Genomic DNA, 17,621 nt, shown 5'->3' on the forward strand with positions numbered 1-17,621 from the left:
TTTCCATTTGAATAGATTTATGACGCTTTATTATGCCAAGTCTCAGTAACAAGGTTAAGGCAGGAGAAAGAGGAGGGTGGAACAGGGAAAGGAAACCTGCAGTATGGGGACAAATATGAACTGGTGGGGGCAAGACTCTTGTTTTTGTTTTGTAGGTAAATTATCATTCACCATGGAAGAGAAGGGGTTGAGAAAAGATGGTCTTTAGTTTCATAAGAATTGGTTTCTTATGATATTGAATATATTGGCATACTAAAATCATGAGCTCAAATAACACTTAACCAGCAGCTAAAAGGTTTTGTTAATAAACAAAATAAATAAATACATTTTATTTTTTAGTAATACAGAGTTTATAATTTGCTGGAGTTAGTCATCACTTTCTCCATTGAAAAAGTAAATATGACAATAGTGTGTTTCTGAGGGCTGTGCGGTTTGGCGGTGGTCTCACAGCTGGTGGTCTAACCTCAGCTGCAGTTACGTTTGCATTTCATGTCACTAGCTGTCATCATAGGCTGGCAAAAAAAAAAAGAAGTCTGCAAAGAATAATCAATTTATCTCTATCGGTCTATCTGTCTAGCTTATGTCTTCCATTTTACTGTTTAGCATTTGTCTTAAAATTAGAACAAGCCTAACACTCTATCACACACTAATGCCATGTGCATCTGCAGAGCGGCACAGTTTAAAACCCAGTAGGGATATTTGGATTCCCTGTGGCCAACTTATCTGGTTGAAATTACTTGGTATAGCCTAGAAGCATCTGAATTTCCATTACTTTATCAGTGTACCTCGTTAATGATATAGCTTAATTTGCATACCAGTTGTACCTTTTCACCACAGGTAAGAAATTGAAATGTTCAAGGTCAATTAACTGTGAATGTTTCAAGTTGGCTGGTGCAGCTGTAACTATGAGCAGCGCTGGGAAGAGGGAGCAGTCGGTGAGAGGTTCTTTCTCCTGATGAGAATTGATGATCCGATTTTAACTTACTAGAATCACACTGATTCTTTTTTCCTTGCTGTGTTTCTGTCATGTGTTCGCTTTTTTAAATACTGGCCTGTAGAGGCATGGAAATGCAAGGGAAATACTATGAAATTCTGGAATTTAGGAAAACATATTCTCAATTCCGGCTTTAAACCATTACAGTTAACTAGAAAGGACAAGAAGCAAACTAATCAGTGTTTTCTCAGAGGTATCAGCTGATACAGATGCAATTCCAAATGTGGAATTTCCAGGCTGAGATGGTGGCATTCTAAGGGCACTTCATTCACCCTTTCTTAACTTTTCCTTGTGAACAAACAAAAATGACAAAAATACAGAGAGATGTGCAGTTGCAGCAATAAGAGAATTAAAGATACTTGATTAGCACCAGACCCTAGATGACTTTCAATTTGTAAAGATTTGACAGGGCCTGGAGGGAAAGAATAAAATTAGATAGGACAGTGGAGGGAAATATGCATCCATGTGCCATGTCCATCATGTGCCTGTACTTCAAAGAAGTGGTCCATTGTTAACTACAGGAAGCGAAGTTAACCCTACTGCCTGGTAGCTTAATCCTGAGGTTCCCTGATCTCTGTCAGTGTCAGCGAGTCTTTTCTACACCACTGGGAACCACTGATTCCCACCTTTGCATCCTGACACTATGAGAGGCACTGTTGTGTCCTAGTTAGGGGCATGGTGCCTCTTGACTGCTTCACGGGTGAGGGCAAAGTGTTCAGACTCTTGGTATCTGATGCACCATCTACTATGTAGATTGCACTGAGAATTAATTAACAAGGCCTTCACAAAGTGCCTGACAAAAAGGACTCCCTTGCTCAGCAAATGGGAAGTAATACGGTATTAGAATAAGTAGAGGAGGATGGATGGTGTTTCGTCACATCCTGAAAAATGAAAGATGGAGGAAGCATTGATTCAGATTTTAAAATAACGCCTCAGGAGCAGTTCTCACAGAGTTCAAGAACTCCCCGAGCTATTTGTGGCAGGGTGCTATTTAAAGTGTACTTCAGATCATTCAAGAACACATTCCGTATAAACAACAGTCTGCAAGGGTAGGAAGTGCCCTTCGTGGACACCAGGGCCGTGCTAAACAAATGACCCCGAGACACCCAGGGACCATGTCTAGGCAACAAGCACTCTTGCTTAAAAGATGAGAATAATTCTCAGCAAACTATAGCAAGAACAGAAAACCAAACACCGCATGTTCTTACTCATTGGTGGAAACTGAACAATGAGAATACTTGGACACGGAAAGGGGAACATCGCACACCGGGGCCTATTGTGGGGAGGGGACGGGGAGAGGGATAGCATTAGGAATTATACCTAATGTAAATGACGAGTTAATGGGTACAGCACACCAACATGGCACATGTATACATAGGTAACAAACCTGCACGTTGTGCACATGTACCCTAGAACTTATAATAAAAAAAAAAGATGAGAATATTGTACTTTATAAGCATACAGGTAGATAATATTGGTGTACAATGAAACTGCACCCAAAATCACAGGTTCTTTAAGAACAAATATAGAGAAAATTAAAAGTCAGAACATAAACAAAAATCAAGTATGTAAAAAATTTCTGGATCCACAAAAGAGGAAGAACATTGTGCTTTTGACACATGGAGTGGAATACACTTTTGAATAATGATTAACTTTAAGAAAGATGGAAAATTGATGATGTATCTAATTCTAAAGACAGTAAGAAACAGGGATTATACCTGAATGCAAAGTCATTAGTGTGATGCCGTCAAGAGAGGACCTTCTTATAATATAATGTTTAAAAAGAATTTCAACTTATTTATTTTAGATTAAAGGGTACATGTGCAGTTTGTTGTAATATAATTTCTTAAAATGCTGCTTTGACCCAGTTTTGACCCTGGCTAGGACTGGGCACTTTCCTTTCTTAGCAGCTGATGATGTCCATATTCCAACCACTTCCTTTGTTAGGTTCTCACCCTTTGGGGTCACTAAGCATCACTGCTGGGACAGGTACCAGACAACTAGTGCCCTAGTGCCTCCTAGATAAATTGTTCAAATAAGCCAATTCACAGGAAGCCCACCAAGCCTAGCTAGCCAGCCCTACCCTGCTTGTCATACAGAAGCTGCCTCCTACAGCTCCACTTTGCCGTTATCCTGTCCCCTGGTGCATCCCCCTGTGTGGTCCTGCCTGGCGTCTTCTCTTGTTTGTAGTTGTAAGTAGCAGAGTTCTGCCCTTCATCTGTCAGAGTGTTATTAGGCTATGTTCCACCATCAAAATAATCGTGAAGTCTTACAGAGCGGTTGTCAACACTGGTGTGTGCCTTCAGGTCCTACAATGGCATACGCCCTACCATAAGAGCAGACATTTATTGAGCATTTCTTTGAATGAGGTCTTGTACTCAAGGTTTCATAAAATGGATCGTATATGCCAAGAATAATGCTTGAATTAAAACTATATAAATTAATGGTAACCTGTATCTAAAATTCCAGACCTTATTATCAGAGCCTCAAGGTGAGCAGCAAAAGAATGGGGGAAGAAAATGTGCTAACATTCTTATTTGGGGTGCTATGTAATTGATGTGGCATTTAAAACATTAAATGTTAGATAAATATGGATTCGAGAATGGTCAAACCCTATTTCATAACTTTTACAATGATGATATGTTACTTGTATTATCAGCAATGTTAAATCTCAAAAGAATTCCCCAAATTATTATATTAAACTGGAAGAATGAAGCATCTTAACAAGATATAAAGGAGTCACATCTACAGTATTTTGGTGTGTGTTGGATGAAATATAACACAATAAATTATGCTCCACACATTACTTCCTTGAACATACATCACAACTTGTATTCTTTACTTCTGAGTGATCAAGCACAGCTTCCTCTATGATTTCCTTGGTTCTCTTTTCCCGCATCCTCTTACCCACTACCCTCCTCCCACACAGGATAGAATCAGTGGTGTGTTGGTAAACTGGCTGGGGTGGGGGCAGGTGCTTATTTGCAGAGTTTGCAATTTCCGTGGTTTAAATACTCTCATCATGACCAATTGCAAAGATGGTTATGTTTAATAACTAGCTTGCAAAATTGAAAAGTTAATGATTGTCTCTCACAAACTGTTGGGAGTGAGCTCCAGCCCACCACCAGATAGAGCATCTTCATTATGATATTTTCTCCTGCACACGCCCCATCATTAATGTGTGTTTCAAACATGGTTTTCAACATCTGTCCCTCCCAAAAGACTGTAAATATTTTGAGGGCAGGAACTATTTCTTGACTTGTTTTCCCAGACTTATCAATGTACTTCCTTCTCTAAACATGATCAAAAGTAGATTTTTAGTTCCACCATAGCTTTAGTTCCTTCATAGCTTGAAGTTACTTCCTTACATCCAGTCCTGGGCAGAGGGGTAGGAGAGCAGACCATTACCCAGCATGTGTGCGATAGACATCCTAGTTCCCCGTGTTGGCAGGAATGTTCACCTATCAAGTTAAACATTTCAAATCTTCAGCAAGACCCCTAGTTCCCCCAGTTTTAGGAGGCTGTAAAACCTAGAAATGAACACAATTAATTAACATAGAAATCATACAATTATACTAAATTTTTAACTCTATATTTTTTTACGATTATAAGAAGTTTCATGTTTTGGAAATTTAAGTTCCATAGAGGAATACAGTCTTACTGGCATTTTGACTGTACTAACATAGATTTTTAACTAACTCTCCTTTCTCAATTTTCTCCTGTTTCTGTTTTTAATAAAAGGAGCTGGTGGCTGGTCTCCACTTGTGTCTAACAAATACCAGTGGTTGCAGATTGACCTTGGAGAGAGAATGGAGGTCACCGCTGTGGCCACTCAAGGGGGATATGGTAGCTCCAACTGGGTGACCAGCTACCTCCTGATGTTCAGTGATAGTGGCTGGAACTGGAAACAATACCGCCAAGAGGACAGCATCTGGGTATGTTCTTTAAAAAAAGACATAGTCTCTCGGGGAAAGAAGTATAGTCAGTACTGCATCTTGTTTACCGATCTCTTAAGTAGAAATACAGAATTTTCAGACTTACATTGAAAACATTTTCCAAGAGAAAGTATGGTAAATGTTCATTTTCTAATACATTTTGTGGTAAATTTATGAGAATGCTAAGGGTAAATTTATTTTACAGGGTTATCAAAAATTGAAAACAACCCTATTAGTCCATTAAATAGTGTGGGAGTCTAAGAAATAAATAAGACTTGTATAAAAATTTTTTTTGTTCAAAAACATAATAGTCTCGCATTGTTATTTATTTATTTATTTATTTATTTATTTACTTTTGAGACAGAGTCTCACTGTCACCCAGGCTGGAGTGCAGTGGTGCGATCTCGGCTCACGGCAAACTCCGCCTCCCGAGTTCAAGCAATTCTCCTACTTCAGCCTCCCGAGTAGCTTGGATTACAGGTGCCCACCACCACACTGTCTAATTTTTGTGTTTTTAGTAGAGACGGAGTTTCAGCATATTGGCCAGGCTGGTCTCGAACTCCTGGCCTCAAGCAGTCCACCTGCCTCGGCATCCTAAAGTGCTGGGATTATAGGCGTGAGCCACTAAGCCCAGCCTGCATTGTCTTTATTTAAAATTAGTCAAAATAATTTGTTCCTTTTATTTCTTCTGATAACTGAGATTTTTGAAACCCTGTTTCTTTCTCTGGTGTATGGGAATTTATATATATAATATGTGGAGTTGTATATGTATCTATAAACCCCTTATCTATAAACCCTTCTCTAGTCTCTGTAAAGTGTATAAATGTGTAAATTGCTGTGTGTTCTAAACAGTGGTGCAGCTCCTGTAAGAGGGAGACTGGGAAAGAGGCATTTTGTGATAAAGCGGGTGACATTTGTAGTTGATTGATAAATAAACCTGGATATGGCATATAAACACCTGATGGAAGAAGGAAGCTAAAGGAGGTTTGATGACAAAGAAAAGACTTCTTTCTTAGTACAGAAAAATATTTGTTTGGATCTTATGTGGGCTAAGAACAACACACTGCAATCAAAGAACTATATTTCCCCCTTTGGCTGAGCTGCTGGAACCAGAGAAAATGGGTTACTTAATGAAGCATCATTCTTAGCACATAGATAATTTGGAAGCCTATTTGGGCACATAATGATAATTTTCTTTGACCAGTCAATTGTCTCTTTTTTGAAACTTCGTACAACTCCGTCATACATTATAAACTCATTGAAGAAATGGACTGTGATTTACTCACTTTTGTATCTTTAAAGCTCTTGGTGGCCATTCAATCCATGCTTATTGATGTAATTGGATTTGAGAGAAGTAGCCTTGCTCTTTCTCTAGAGGGAGCAACAGTGGGGCTAGAAGAAGTTGCCTATAAGCAGTTTTAAGAGAAGCTGTTTAAAATCCAAAGCAAGTTGAAGCTGTAAGAGGAAAAAACCAAAACAAAACAACACACACACCCCAAAACTCCAAACACTGGGTATTACGGTTCAACTAATTCCATGAAAGCCATTCAAACTAGGGATAAAATAAACAGTAATTATGAACCAATAACAATAAAAACGTAATGAGGTATTTATTTAACTAGATATTTGGATTATCTTCTACTCTTTTTTGAATTAAGCATTGGAATTTAAGCTAGATAAGTAGTGGCTAATGCATGCTAATATTTAGGTATGTTAATTAAAGTGTATTTTTTTAAAAAAGTGATCAGTGAATCAGGAAAATTGTTGTACTTCTGTTAAGCAAGCTTGGGGAAAGCCAAATCCAGGTATCGCCATTTACGTTACTTGCTCACTCTTATTAAACTTGAGGCACTCATGGTGAAATGGTGGCATGAATGCTATCCTTGCTAATCCAAACCAATAGAAGTAAAAACATGGCATCTATCATAATCCTGTTAAGGTAACATTGCTTTCTAGACTCTGCTGTAATTTGTGGATTTACTCAGTGTCTTCCCCTCTTGAGTGTGAGCTGTGTAAATACTGTACCTTGTGACCTTTCATCTCGGCATCCCCAAAGTGTAACAGCACCTGGCATCTCACAGTCAAATATTAAATGTTTATTGAAGGAATGAGTGAATAAAATGCACTTTCTTGTAGAATACTCTTCTGATCACTCTAAAAGTGACTCTCTCTTGCCCGCATCACCTCTTCTTTTTAGTACATTATGCTGTACTAATTTCATATACCAGTTAGAATGGCACATTTTTCTTTTCCCTATAAATTTTGAGCTTTTTTATGAGCCAGATTTTCTTTTTCTAATCTTAGCATTTCTGGCATCCAACATCCAGTGTGGCACATGACTTTTGTTGAGTAAATAGGTGAAAGAACCAATAAATGAATGGATTTGAATATGTCAGTCTGCTAATCTGTGCCTATCTTTGTCCAAATTTCTGGAAGGTATCAAAAGTTCATTAACTCACTGAAGAAGACTGGGCATTGTGGCTCACACCTGTAATCCCAGCACTTTGGGAGGTCAAGGTGGGAGGATCACTTGAAGCCAGGAGTTTGAGACCAGCCTGACCAACATGGTGAAACCCCGTTGCTACTAAAAATACAAAAAAGTTAACTGGGCATGGTGACATGCACCTGTAATCCCAGCTAGTTGGGAAGCTGAGATGGGAGGATTGCTGGAACCTGGGAGGTAGAGGTTGCAGTGAGCTGAGATTGCGCCACTGCACTCCAGCCTGGGTGACAGAGTGAGACTCCATTTCAAAAACAGAAACAAAACAAACAGCAACAACAAAATCACTGAAGAGATAAGGTATATCAGAGCAAACCAAAGAAAGATTCAGCGGAACATGCAAATACTAGGTATAGATTCCTAAGCATGTGGAAATGGACAGAATGTGGAGATCATTTTAAGCTGAATTTGTCAAAGAAGTAAGGCTTACATAGGTCTTGAAGAAAGCATTATAGTTTAGATTATGGAAGGATTAAGGAGGCTATTTTATGAAGATGGAAAGATGTGAAAAAAGCATGAAGATTGGGAATATCCAGAGTTATGGTTTCCTGTGTAATGACTAGTGAGATTACTGGTCAGATTGGACTATCAAGTTTTGGAAAGGCCGGAAGATAATTTTGGATATGGCAAAGAAAGTAGACAGATAACTTTAAATGTCAAGATCAAAGTTAAGACTTGGTACAATAGACACCATAACCACACATAACATAGCTAAGTTTTAGTGTAGATAAAACAACCCCAAGTCGCTGAAAGTATATGTATGTGTGTGTATATATATGTATGTGTATATATGTATGTGTGTGTATATATGTATGTATGTGTATGTGTGTGTGTGTGTATATATATGTGTGTGTGTGTATTTCCTGTTAACGCTAGGTGGCTTCAAAGTTTTATTCTACTCTATGGTTACTCTGGTCCCACTCTAAAGGAAGCTGTCTCTCTGTGAATGGCTAATTATTGAAGCAGGAAAATTGAAATATGGTGAATTGTGCCCTGTCTCTTGACTTTTCTGCCTGGAAGAACACAGACCACTTCAATTTGCATTTTTCAAGCCAAAGAACAATTTCAAATTGATGTATGTCATAAAAAAGCTTAACCCTTTGTTACATTTTACAAATATGTTATTTCCCAACTTTTTGTTTTCTAGCCCAGTTTTTGTAGATATTTTAGGATGTATACCAATTATGCCAAATATGCCAATTTCCTTTAAGAGCTTCACAGTCGGCTGCAGATGATACAAATAAGTCTACAAAAGAGGGTTAGGAAACACATAAGGCATTACACAAATATGTGATACAAAAAGAAAGAAAAGACAAGTGTTATTGGTTTAGGAACAAACACAATAAAAACAATCAACACGGATTGAAATGCTGCAGGGAAAATGCTTCATTCTCTCCTCATTCGATCTCACTTCGAATGCCAGGCAGAACAATGACTTCTACGTACCTGAAATAATTAACAAAAAGCTCTGCCACTTCTTACAAATAATCCTGAAGAAGAAAGACAGACTATTTTACAATCTATACAGATCATTTAATAGAAACGCAAACTTGATAGATACGTGATATTTTAAAATATTACACGTTGAAATATTTCTTCAGTAAAAATTTTTAGTGCAATGTTCATAAAATATAATTTATACAAAGTATTCTGCTGAATGGCAAATGTATATTTTATGAAAATTCAGAAAATGCAAACTACTAAACTTTCTCTTCAGATTGAACACAAAATTCCTCAACATCTATAATAAAAAGATTCTCTTCAGTTTATTGCACATGATTGGAAAAGTAAACATAAGGTATAATTTTCACTCACTTAGGAACAATTGTTGAGATATCATGAAATCAGCATCTTAGAAATTATTTTAAGTGGATAACATGTGCAGGAACTTTACAGACAAATGCTCCGAATCCTTTCTGATAAATGCCTAAGATTCTTCTGCACTGCAGACTACAAGGGCAATGAATGGGGTGGTACCAGTCTTATAAACTGAGTAAATATGATTGTTGAACACAAGAATAGTTTGCTTTATTTTAAAATAGAGTTCAGTTGTACTTGATTTTTCAAACAAAAACCTTTGTTGACTATATGAAGTTAGTATCTGTTTATTTCTGTTTTTTGCCTGGAAGTGTCCAGTGTCATGGTTCTAGGTTTGGCTGGTGAAAGACACAGAGACCCTGTGGCATGGAATAGTCAGTTAGGCAGAAGTACTACCTGTCACAAAATATTCAGGCCATTATTATCACTGCGAATGATTGAGTTGTCAACTCTGTAAGCCAGACAGGGTAGAAACGCTACCTGCCAAGATTTCCACATGCATTTGTTTTAAGTCAAATAAGTGCCTAGGGATAGTTTAACAGAAAATCTGAGGAGGCAGAAGTGCAAAAGAGATATATGCTGTAGGGTAGGTGACTCTCGTCCTTGTGAGTGGCATTTTTCCTTCTTTCATGTGGAGCCCTTATTCTCTTGACCTAAGCCTACAAGCAGCATTTGTGGTGATAGAAGGTATAGCAATACTAATGCCACGTGTGTCAACATGTCAAGCTGTCAAACTTAATACACTGCAATACTTGCCTCAGTACTTGGCAAATGCCTAGAGAGTGCCTGAAAGCTGCTTATATGTTTCAAGACACTGATCCAAAACATATTTTAATGAAAGTCTACATTATTAGTCTAAATCTCCAGGGAGCTTCCTGTTTATATTTCTATTTAGCTCCATATTCTCTAGGTTTTGAAAATGATTAACCTGCTAATGCGTGGTTAAAACTTTTTTTTAAAATTTTTTTATTGTAGTAAAAAAACTTAACATGAAATCTGCCCTCTCGACAAATTTTTAAGTGCACAATGCAATATTGTTCACTATAAGCTCCGTGTTGTATAGCAGATCTCCAGGACTCAATCATCTTGCTTAACTGGAACATTTTATCTGTTGAATGACATCTCCTCATGTCATCCTTTTCCTGTCCTCTGGCAACCATCATTCAACTTTCTGCTTCTATAGATTTGACTATTTTAGATACATGTACCTCATGTGAAAGTGGCAACACGCATTATTTGTCCTTCTGTGACTGGTTTATTTCACTTAGCATAATGTCCTCAAAGTTTGTGCTGAAAGAACTTTCAGGCAGGATGTGCTTTTTTTTTTTTTTTTTTAAAGTCTGAATAACATTCCATTGCATGTAAATACCACCATGTTAAAATCTATTCATTTGCCTATGGACATTTAGGTTGTTGCCACATCTTTGCTATTGTAAATAATGATGCAATGAATATGAGGGAGCAGATGTCTCTTTGAGATCCTGATTTCAATTCTTTTGGATAAATACCTGGGATCAGGATTACTGAATCACATGGAATTTCTATTTTTAATTTTTGAGGAAGTTCCATACTGCATACTGTTTTCCATGGAGGTTGTACCATTTTATATTCCTACCAACTGTGTACTAGGGTTCCGATTTCTCCAATTTCTTGTCAATGCTTGTTATTTTTTTGTTTTCATTGTTTAAATGATAGATAGCCTAACAGGTGTGAGGTGATATCTCATTGTGGTTTTGATTTGCATTTCCCTGATGACTGGTAATGTTGAGTATCGTTTACCTACCTACTGGTTATGTGTATATCTTCTTTGGAGAACTGTCTGCTCAAGTCTTTCGCTCATATTAAAATCAGGTGTTTTCCCTCTTTTTTTGCTATTGAGTTGGGGAAGTTATTGATATATTTTTACTATACTATTATTATATATTTAGTTTATATATACTAATGATAAATGATCCAAGAAGGAAATTTAAAACATAGTCTCATTTACAATAGTATCAAAAACAATAAAATACTTAGGAATAAACTTTACCATGGGAGCAAAAGAGCTGTACACTGAAAACTACAAAACATTGCTGAAAGAAGTGAAAGCAGAACCAAATAAATGAAAAGATCTCTGTGTTCATGGATTAGAAAACTTAATATTGTTAAAATGTCTATACTACTCAAAGCAATCTATAGATTCAATGCAATCCCTATCAAAATCCCAATGGCATTTTGTTACAGAAATAGAAAAAAAAATCCTAAAATTTATATAAAACCAGAAATTCAGGTAGAACCACAAACATTGTTTTGAATATCCAAAACAATCTTGAGAAAGAACAAAGCTAGAGGCATCACATGTCTGATTTCAAAATATATTACAAAACTACAGTATGGTACTGGCATAAAGACAGACATATAGACCAATAAAACAGCATAAAGCCCAGAAATAAACCCACACATCTATGGTCAACTGATCTTCCACAAGGGTGTCAAGAACAAACACAGGAGCAGAAAACCAAATACCGTATGTTCTCACTTATAAGTGGGAACATAGAGTGCATGTGGAGATACAGTGCATATGGAGATAAAGAAGGGAACAGCATACACCAGAACCTAATTGTGGGTGGAGGGTGGGAGGAGGGTGAGGATCAAAAAACTACCTGTGAGGTACGATGCTTATTACCTGATTCACAAAATAATCTGTACATAAAACCCCTGTGACACACAATTTACCTATGTAACAAGCCTGCACATGTATACACACGTGTGTATACGTGTGTATATGTATATACACAATGGGGGCCAGTCATGGCGGATCATATCTGTAATCCTAGCATTTTGTGAGGAGGAGGAGGTATCATTTGAGGCCAGGAGTTCAAGACCAGCCTGGGCAATATAGCAAGACTCATGCTCATTAAAAAAAAAAAAGTAATAGACAATGGGGAATGTATAGTCTCTTCAACAAATGCTGCTGGGAAAACTGGATATCCACATGCAAACAATGAAATTAAACCATTATCTTTTTTTTTTCTTTTGGAGATGGAGTCTCACTCTTTCGCCCAGGCTGGAGTGCAGTGGCAGTGGATCCTGGCTTATTGCAACCTCCGCCTTCTGGGTTCAGGTGATACTTCTGCCTCAGCCTCCTGAGTAGCAGGGATTACAGGTGTGTGTCACCACACCCAGATAATTTTTTATTTTTAGTAGAGATGAGGTTTCACCATGTTAGCCAGGCTGATCTTGAACTCCTGACCTTAGGTGATCCACCCACCTTGGCCTCCCAAAGTGCTGAAATTACAGGCGTGAGCCACTGCGCCCGGCCTGGACCCTTATCTTATATAAAAAAATTAACTCAGAATGAGTTAAAGACTTAAATGGAAAACCTGAAACTGTAAAACTGCTAGAAAAAAATGTATAGAAACAGCTTCACGACCTTGGTCTTAGTAATGCATAATATTTTTAGATATGATACCAAAAGCACAGACAACAAAATGAAAAATAAACAAGTGGAACTACATCAACAAAAACCTTCTGTATAGCAAACAACAAAGTGAACAGTCATCCTAAAGAATGAGAGAAATATTTGGGAACCATGTATCTGATAGGGAGTTAATATAAAAAAAGCATTTGGGTTTTATATATGACCTCAATCACACATCAACACAGTTAGTTTGCTAGGCATCTTCTTTATTAAGTAGTATCAGTGGGTCTGTTTCATCTCTTTGCATCTGTGCACATTCTGTAGCATGTTTTGTCAATCCCTTCTCATAAACTGCTGTGAGGTGCATGTATATTGGAGCTTTACCTCAATATATAATATACAAGAAATATATGACCTGTAATCCCAGCACTTTGGGAGGCTGGGATGAGTGGATCACTTGAGGCCAGGAGTTTGAGACCAGACTGGCCAGGATGGTAAAATCCTGTATCTATTAAGAATACAAAAATTAGCTGGGCATGGTGGTGCACACCTGTAATCCCAGCTACTCTGGAGGCTGAGGCATGAGAATCACTTGAACCTGGGAGGTGGAGGTTGCAGTGAGCTGATATCATGCCACTACATTCCAGCCTGGGCGACAGAGCAGGATTCCGTCTCAAAAAGGGGCAAGGGGGAGAAAAAAATGTATGAACTTTTATGACCTTTAGATACACAAAGCAATGTGAGATAAATTGTGATATTGCTTCACAGTCTTTAAATGGATCAGTTTGTAAGCAAGCAAAAAATTTATTTGAAAAGAGGACTAGAGTTAGCAGTGAATTTAATTTGGTGCCTCTTCAGAGTGCACACCCCCTTTCCAGTTCATTTTCAAATAATCGACCTGAGAACGTTTTTAAAACACTTGACAACTTGTATCTTACATTCTACCATGTGACAATTCAATGACAACATCATTCCCTTTTGTCTATTCCCTCTTATCACAGCTGTGATATGGTGTCTTAGACATCTGCTTTTTGGCTGCTTCATTCCCCAGGAGGCTACATTTTGCATTTTTCAATCTGGAAGCAATTCTGTCCTTCTGAAGTGTTTCTTCATTATTCCTTAAAACCTGGAGAAAACTAATGCTTCCCATTCACTTTGCTAATTTTCCATCTTTAATTTTAAACTTTATTAAGTATATTTTACATAGAGATGAAATTAAAAAATATTTAAAACTATCTGTAGGTTGCCTGTTCACTCTGACAATAGTTTCTTTTGCTGTGCAGAAGCTCTTTAGTTTAATTAGTATCCCATTTGTCTATTTTGACTTTTGTTGTCATTGCTTTTGGTGTTTTAGTCATGAAGTCTTTGCCCTTGCCTATGTCCTGAATTGTATTGCCTAGGTTTTCTTCTAGGGTTTTTATGGTTTTAGGTCTTATGTTTAAGTCTTTCATCCATCTTGAGTTAATTTTTGTATATGGTGTGAGGAAGGGATCCAGTTTCAGCTTTCTGCATATGGCTAGTCAGTTTTCCCAACACCATTTATTAAATAGGGAATCCTTTCCCCATTGCTTGTTTTTGTCAGGTTTGTCAAAGATCAGATGGTTGTAGATGTGTGGCATTATTTCTGAGTGCTCTGTTCTGTTCCGTTGGTCTATATATCTGTTTTGGTGTCAGTACCATGCTGTTTTTGTTACTGTAGCCTTGTAGTATAGTTTGAAGTCAGGTAGCTTGATGTTTCCAGCCTTGTTCTTTTTGCTTAGGATTGTCTTGGCTATGTGGGCTCGTTTTTGGTTCCGTATGAAATTTAAAGTAGTTTTTTTTCTAATTCTGTGAAGAAAGTCAGCGAAGAAACTAAGATTTGAAGTGGATACAATTATATTTCTTAAAAACTCTGGCCAGGTGTGGTGACTCACACCTGTAATCCCAGCACTTTGGGAGGCCAAGGCGGGTGGATCACCTGAGATCAGGAGTTCAAAATTAGCCTGGTCAACATGGTGAAAACCATCTCTACTAAAAATACAAAAAATTAACTGGGTATGGTGGTGGACACCTGTAATCCCAGCTACTTGGGCTGCTGAGGCAGGAGAATCACTTGAACCCGGGAGACTGAGGGTGCAGTGAGCTGAGGTCATGCCACTGCACTACTGCCTGGGGGACAGAGCGAGACTCCATCTCAAAAAAAAAAAAAAAAAAAATCTAAGAGAATCATCTGGGTAATTACTTTTTATAAAGGTAATTCAGTAATGCTTCTAACAACAAAATTAATTTTTAAATTCTTAAGTTCTCTTCCTAGATATAAATAACTAGATGGACAATGTAAAAAGAAATACAAACCCTATTTATAATGAAATCCAAACTAGATTAGATTGGAAGTCAGATTTATTATTTGTTGATTTGCATAATGTATTTTCAGGGAAATATATATTCTGAAGCTTCTCTTGTTGATCTTGATATGCTTTTTTGTTATTGTTGTCTTTTATTTTTTAATTTTTGACTTTAATTTTTTTCTTTGCACATTTACATTTACCTTTTTAATTTCATGTCAAATTATAAAAAATTTACTTTGCTGAATTTTTTTTTTTTTTTTGAGACAGAGTCTCGCTCTGTCGCCCAGGCTGGAGTGCAGTGGCGCGATCTCGGCTCACTGCAAGCTCTGCCTCCTGGGTTCACACCATTCTCCTGCCTGAGCCTCCCGAGTAGCTGGGACTACAGGCGCCTGCCACCACGCCCGGCTAATTTTTTGTATTTTAGTAGAGACGGGGTTTCACCATGTTAGCCAGGATGGTCTCGATCTCCTGACCTTGTAATCCACCTGCCTCGGCCTCCTAAAGTGCTGGGATTACAGGCGTGAGCCACTGTGAAATTTTTTTAAATGTTTAGGTTCAGGGATACATGTGCAGGTTTGTTATATAGTTAATCTCATGTTGTACAGATTATTTTCTCACCCAGGTACTAAGCCTGGTACTTAATAGTTAATTTTCCTGCTCCTCTCCATCCTCCCACTCTCCACTTTCAAGTAAGCCCCACTGTCTGTTGTTCCCTTCCTTGTTTTTATGAGTTATCATCATTTAGCTCCCACTTATAAGTAGGAACATACAATATTTGGTTTTCTGTTCCTGCATTAGTTTGCTACTGATAATGGCCTCCAGCTCCATCCATGTTCCCAAAAAAGACGTGATCTCATTCTTTTCTTATGGCTGCATACTATTCCATGATGTATATGTATCACATTTTCTTTATCAATCTGTCATTGGTGGGCATTTATGTTGATTTCATGTCTTTGATATTGTGACTAGTGCTGCAATAAACATTTGCGTCCATGTGTCTTTGTGGTAGAATGATTTATATTATTGTGGGTATGTACTCAGTAGTAGGATTGCTGGGTCAAACGGTTCTTAGCTCTTTGAGGAATCACCACACTGTTTTCCACAATGGTTGAACTAATTTAGACTGCCACCAACAGTGTATAAGTAATCCAAAAAATGAATAGATATCAAGGAAAAAAATGTAATAGAAAATGTGCAAGAAACAAAAAAGAACTATTTAGAATATTACTAAAGGACATAGAAGAACACTTGATTAAATGCAAGGATGTATCTGCTTTTGAGTAAAAGACAATATTATAAAGTTATTCATTCTATCTAAAATCATCCATATAAATGAGATCATTCTGAATGTCATATAGAAAAATGTATATGAGAAATAGCTAAGTTAATTAGCAAAAATAATAATGGTAAGGAGAATTTACATGTTAGAAAAAATTTATAAATATGTATTGATTAAAACTTATTGATACTGGCACATTAAAATATACTGTAAGAACAAATGGAACATCTGTTACTATATCCAAATACATTTAGGGATTTACATACAATAGATACAGCATTCAAAACCTTAATACCTATTTAAGGAAACATGTATCAATCAATATGGAAACCGTAACCTTCTAGAAAAGTAGATAACTTGTTTATATCAAAATAGATTTAAGATTAATTAAATATTATAAATAATACAGATGCAGAAAAAAGTATTAAAAGAAAATATAGGACAGTGTAAAGATAAACATGTAATATTGGAAGGGGCCTGTCTTTCTAAGCAAAGGGAACCAAACCCAAAAGCCATAGAGGAAAAGATATAAAATTAGATAATATATGGAAGGCTGCATGAGAATATAGCATATATAACGTAAAAGAAAGGGTATAAATTGGGAAATATTTTTAGCTTATATGATAGCAATGCCTACATTTGTCTAGCAGCAGCAGTGGTGTTTGGTTAAGACTGACATTCCAACTGATTGAATAGGCTTCACTCAGCTACATATTAGATTTAAAAATAATAACAGGCCGGCAACCACACAGCATGCACAGCAACAGCATAATAGATGTTCAGCTATACTGAACAACTTTTAAATATCCCAGTAAGTGTCACTGACTTAGTGGGTGTGGCCACCACACATCAGGAAAGCCATCAGCTCCAGAGGCCTTTCAGCTCTTACATTACAATAGTGATATAACCTCTCAGGGATGCTTGCCAACTCTTCTCCAGTGTAGCTGTATCTTATCAATAGGCTATTCACTGATTTCAGGTTATGTCTGTGATAAGTGAATTTCACTGTTCATTCTAATTCTGGTACCTAGGGAGACTAGAGGTGGGAGCCCAGATTTCTAAATTAGAATTTTAAAAATATTAGCAAGTGATTTCAATTTGCTGCATAGTATGAGAAACATTGGTTTGCTCAGTAATCTTGACAACCAGGTACAGGTTTTTAGTTTAGTACAAAACATACCAGCAGGATATCCATTCATCTTACATTCTCCTGTACATTCTTTGAGTTAATGTTGCAAGAAGAATTTGGCCAAAAGAGTAGGAAAAAAAGCTACAGATTAGAGATTAACTCTACCTTCCCAATACTAATGACACAATTTTCTTAATATCCAAATCTCTGCTGTTAAATATGGTAGCTCTTAGCCACAT

General features: G+C 37.2%; 1 protein-coding gene across 2 annotated transcripts in view; it reads left to right on the forward strand.

Annotated features, from left to right (window-relative positions):
- Positions 1-17,621, forward strand: part of CNTNAP4 (contactin associated protein family member 4) — a 278,925-nt gene that overhangs the window by 76,537 nt on the left and 184,767 nt on the right. For both annotated transcript variants that reach the window (XR_012428822.1, XM_005592595.5), the window contains exon 3: positions 4,736-4,929. Coding sequence is in view for 1 of the 2 variants with exons in the window: in XM_005592595.5 (XP_005592652.3) it covers positions 4,736-4,929 (194 nt within the window). In the remaining variant the exon portion in view is untranslated. The remainder of the gene's footprint in view (positions 1-4,735; positions 4,930-17,621) is intronic.

This window comes from Macaca fascicularis, chromosome 20, assembly GCF_037993035.2.
Source record: "Macaca fascicularis isolate 582-1 chromosome 20, T2T-MFA8v1.1".
In the NCBI taxonomy this organism is placed as follows: Eukaryota; Metazoa; Chordata; class Mammalia; order Primates; family Cercopithecidae; genus Macaca; species Macaca fascicularis.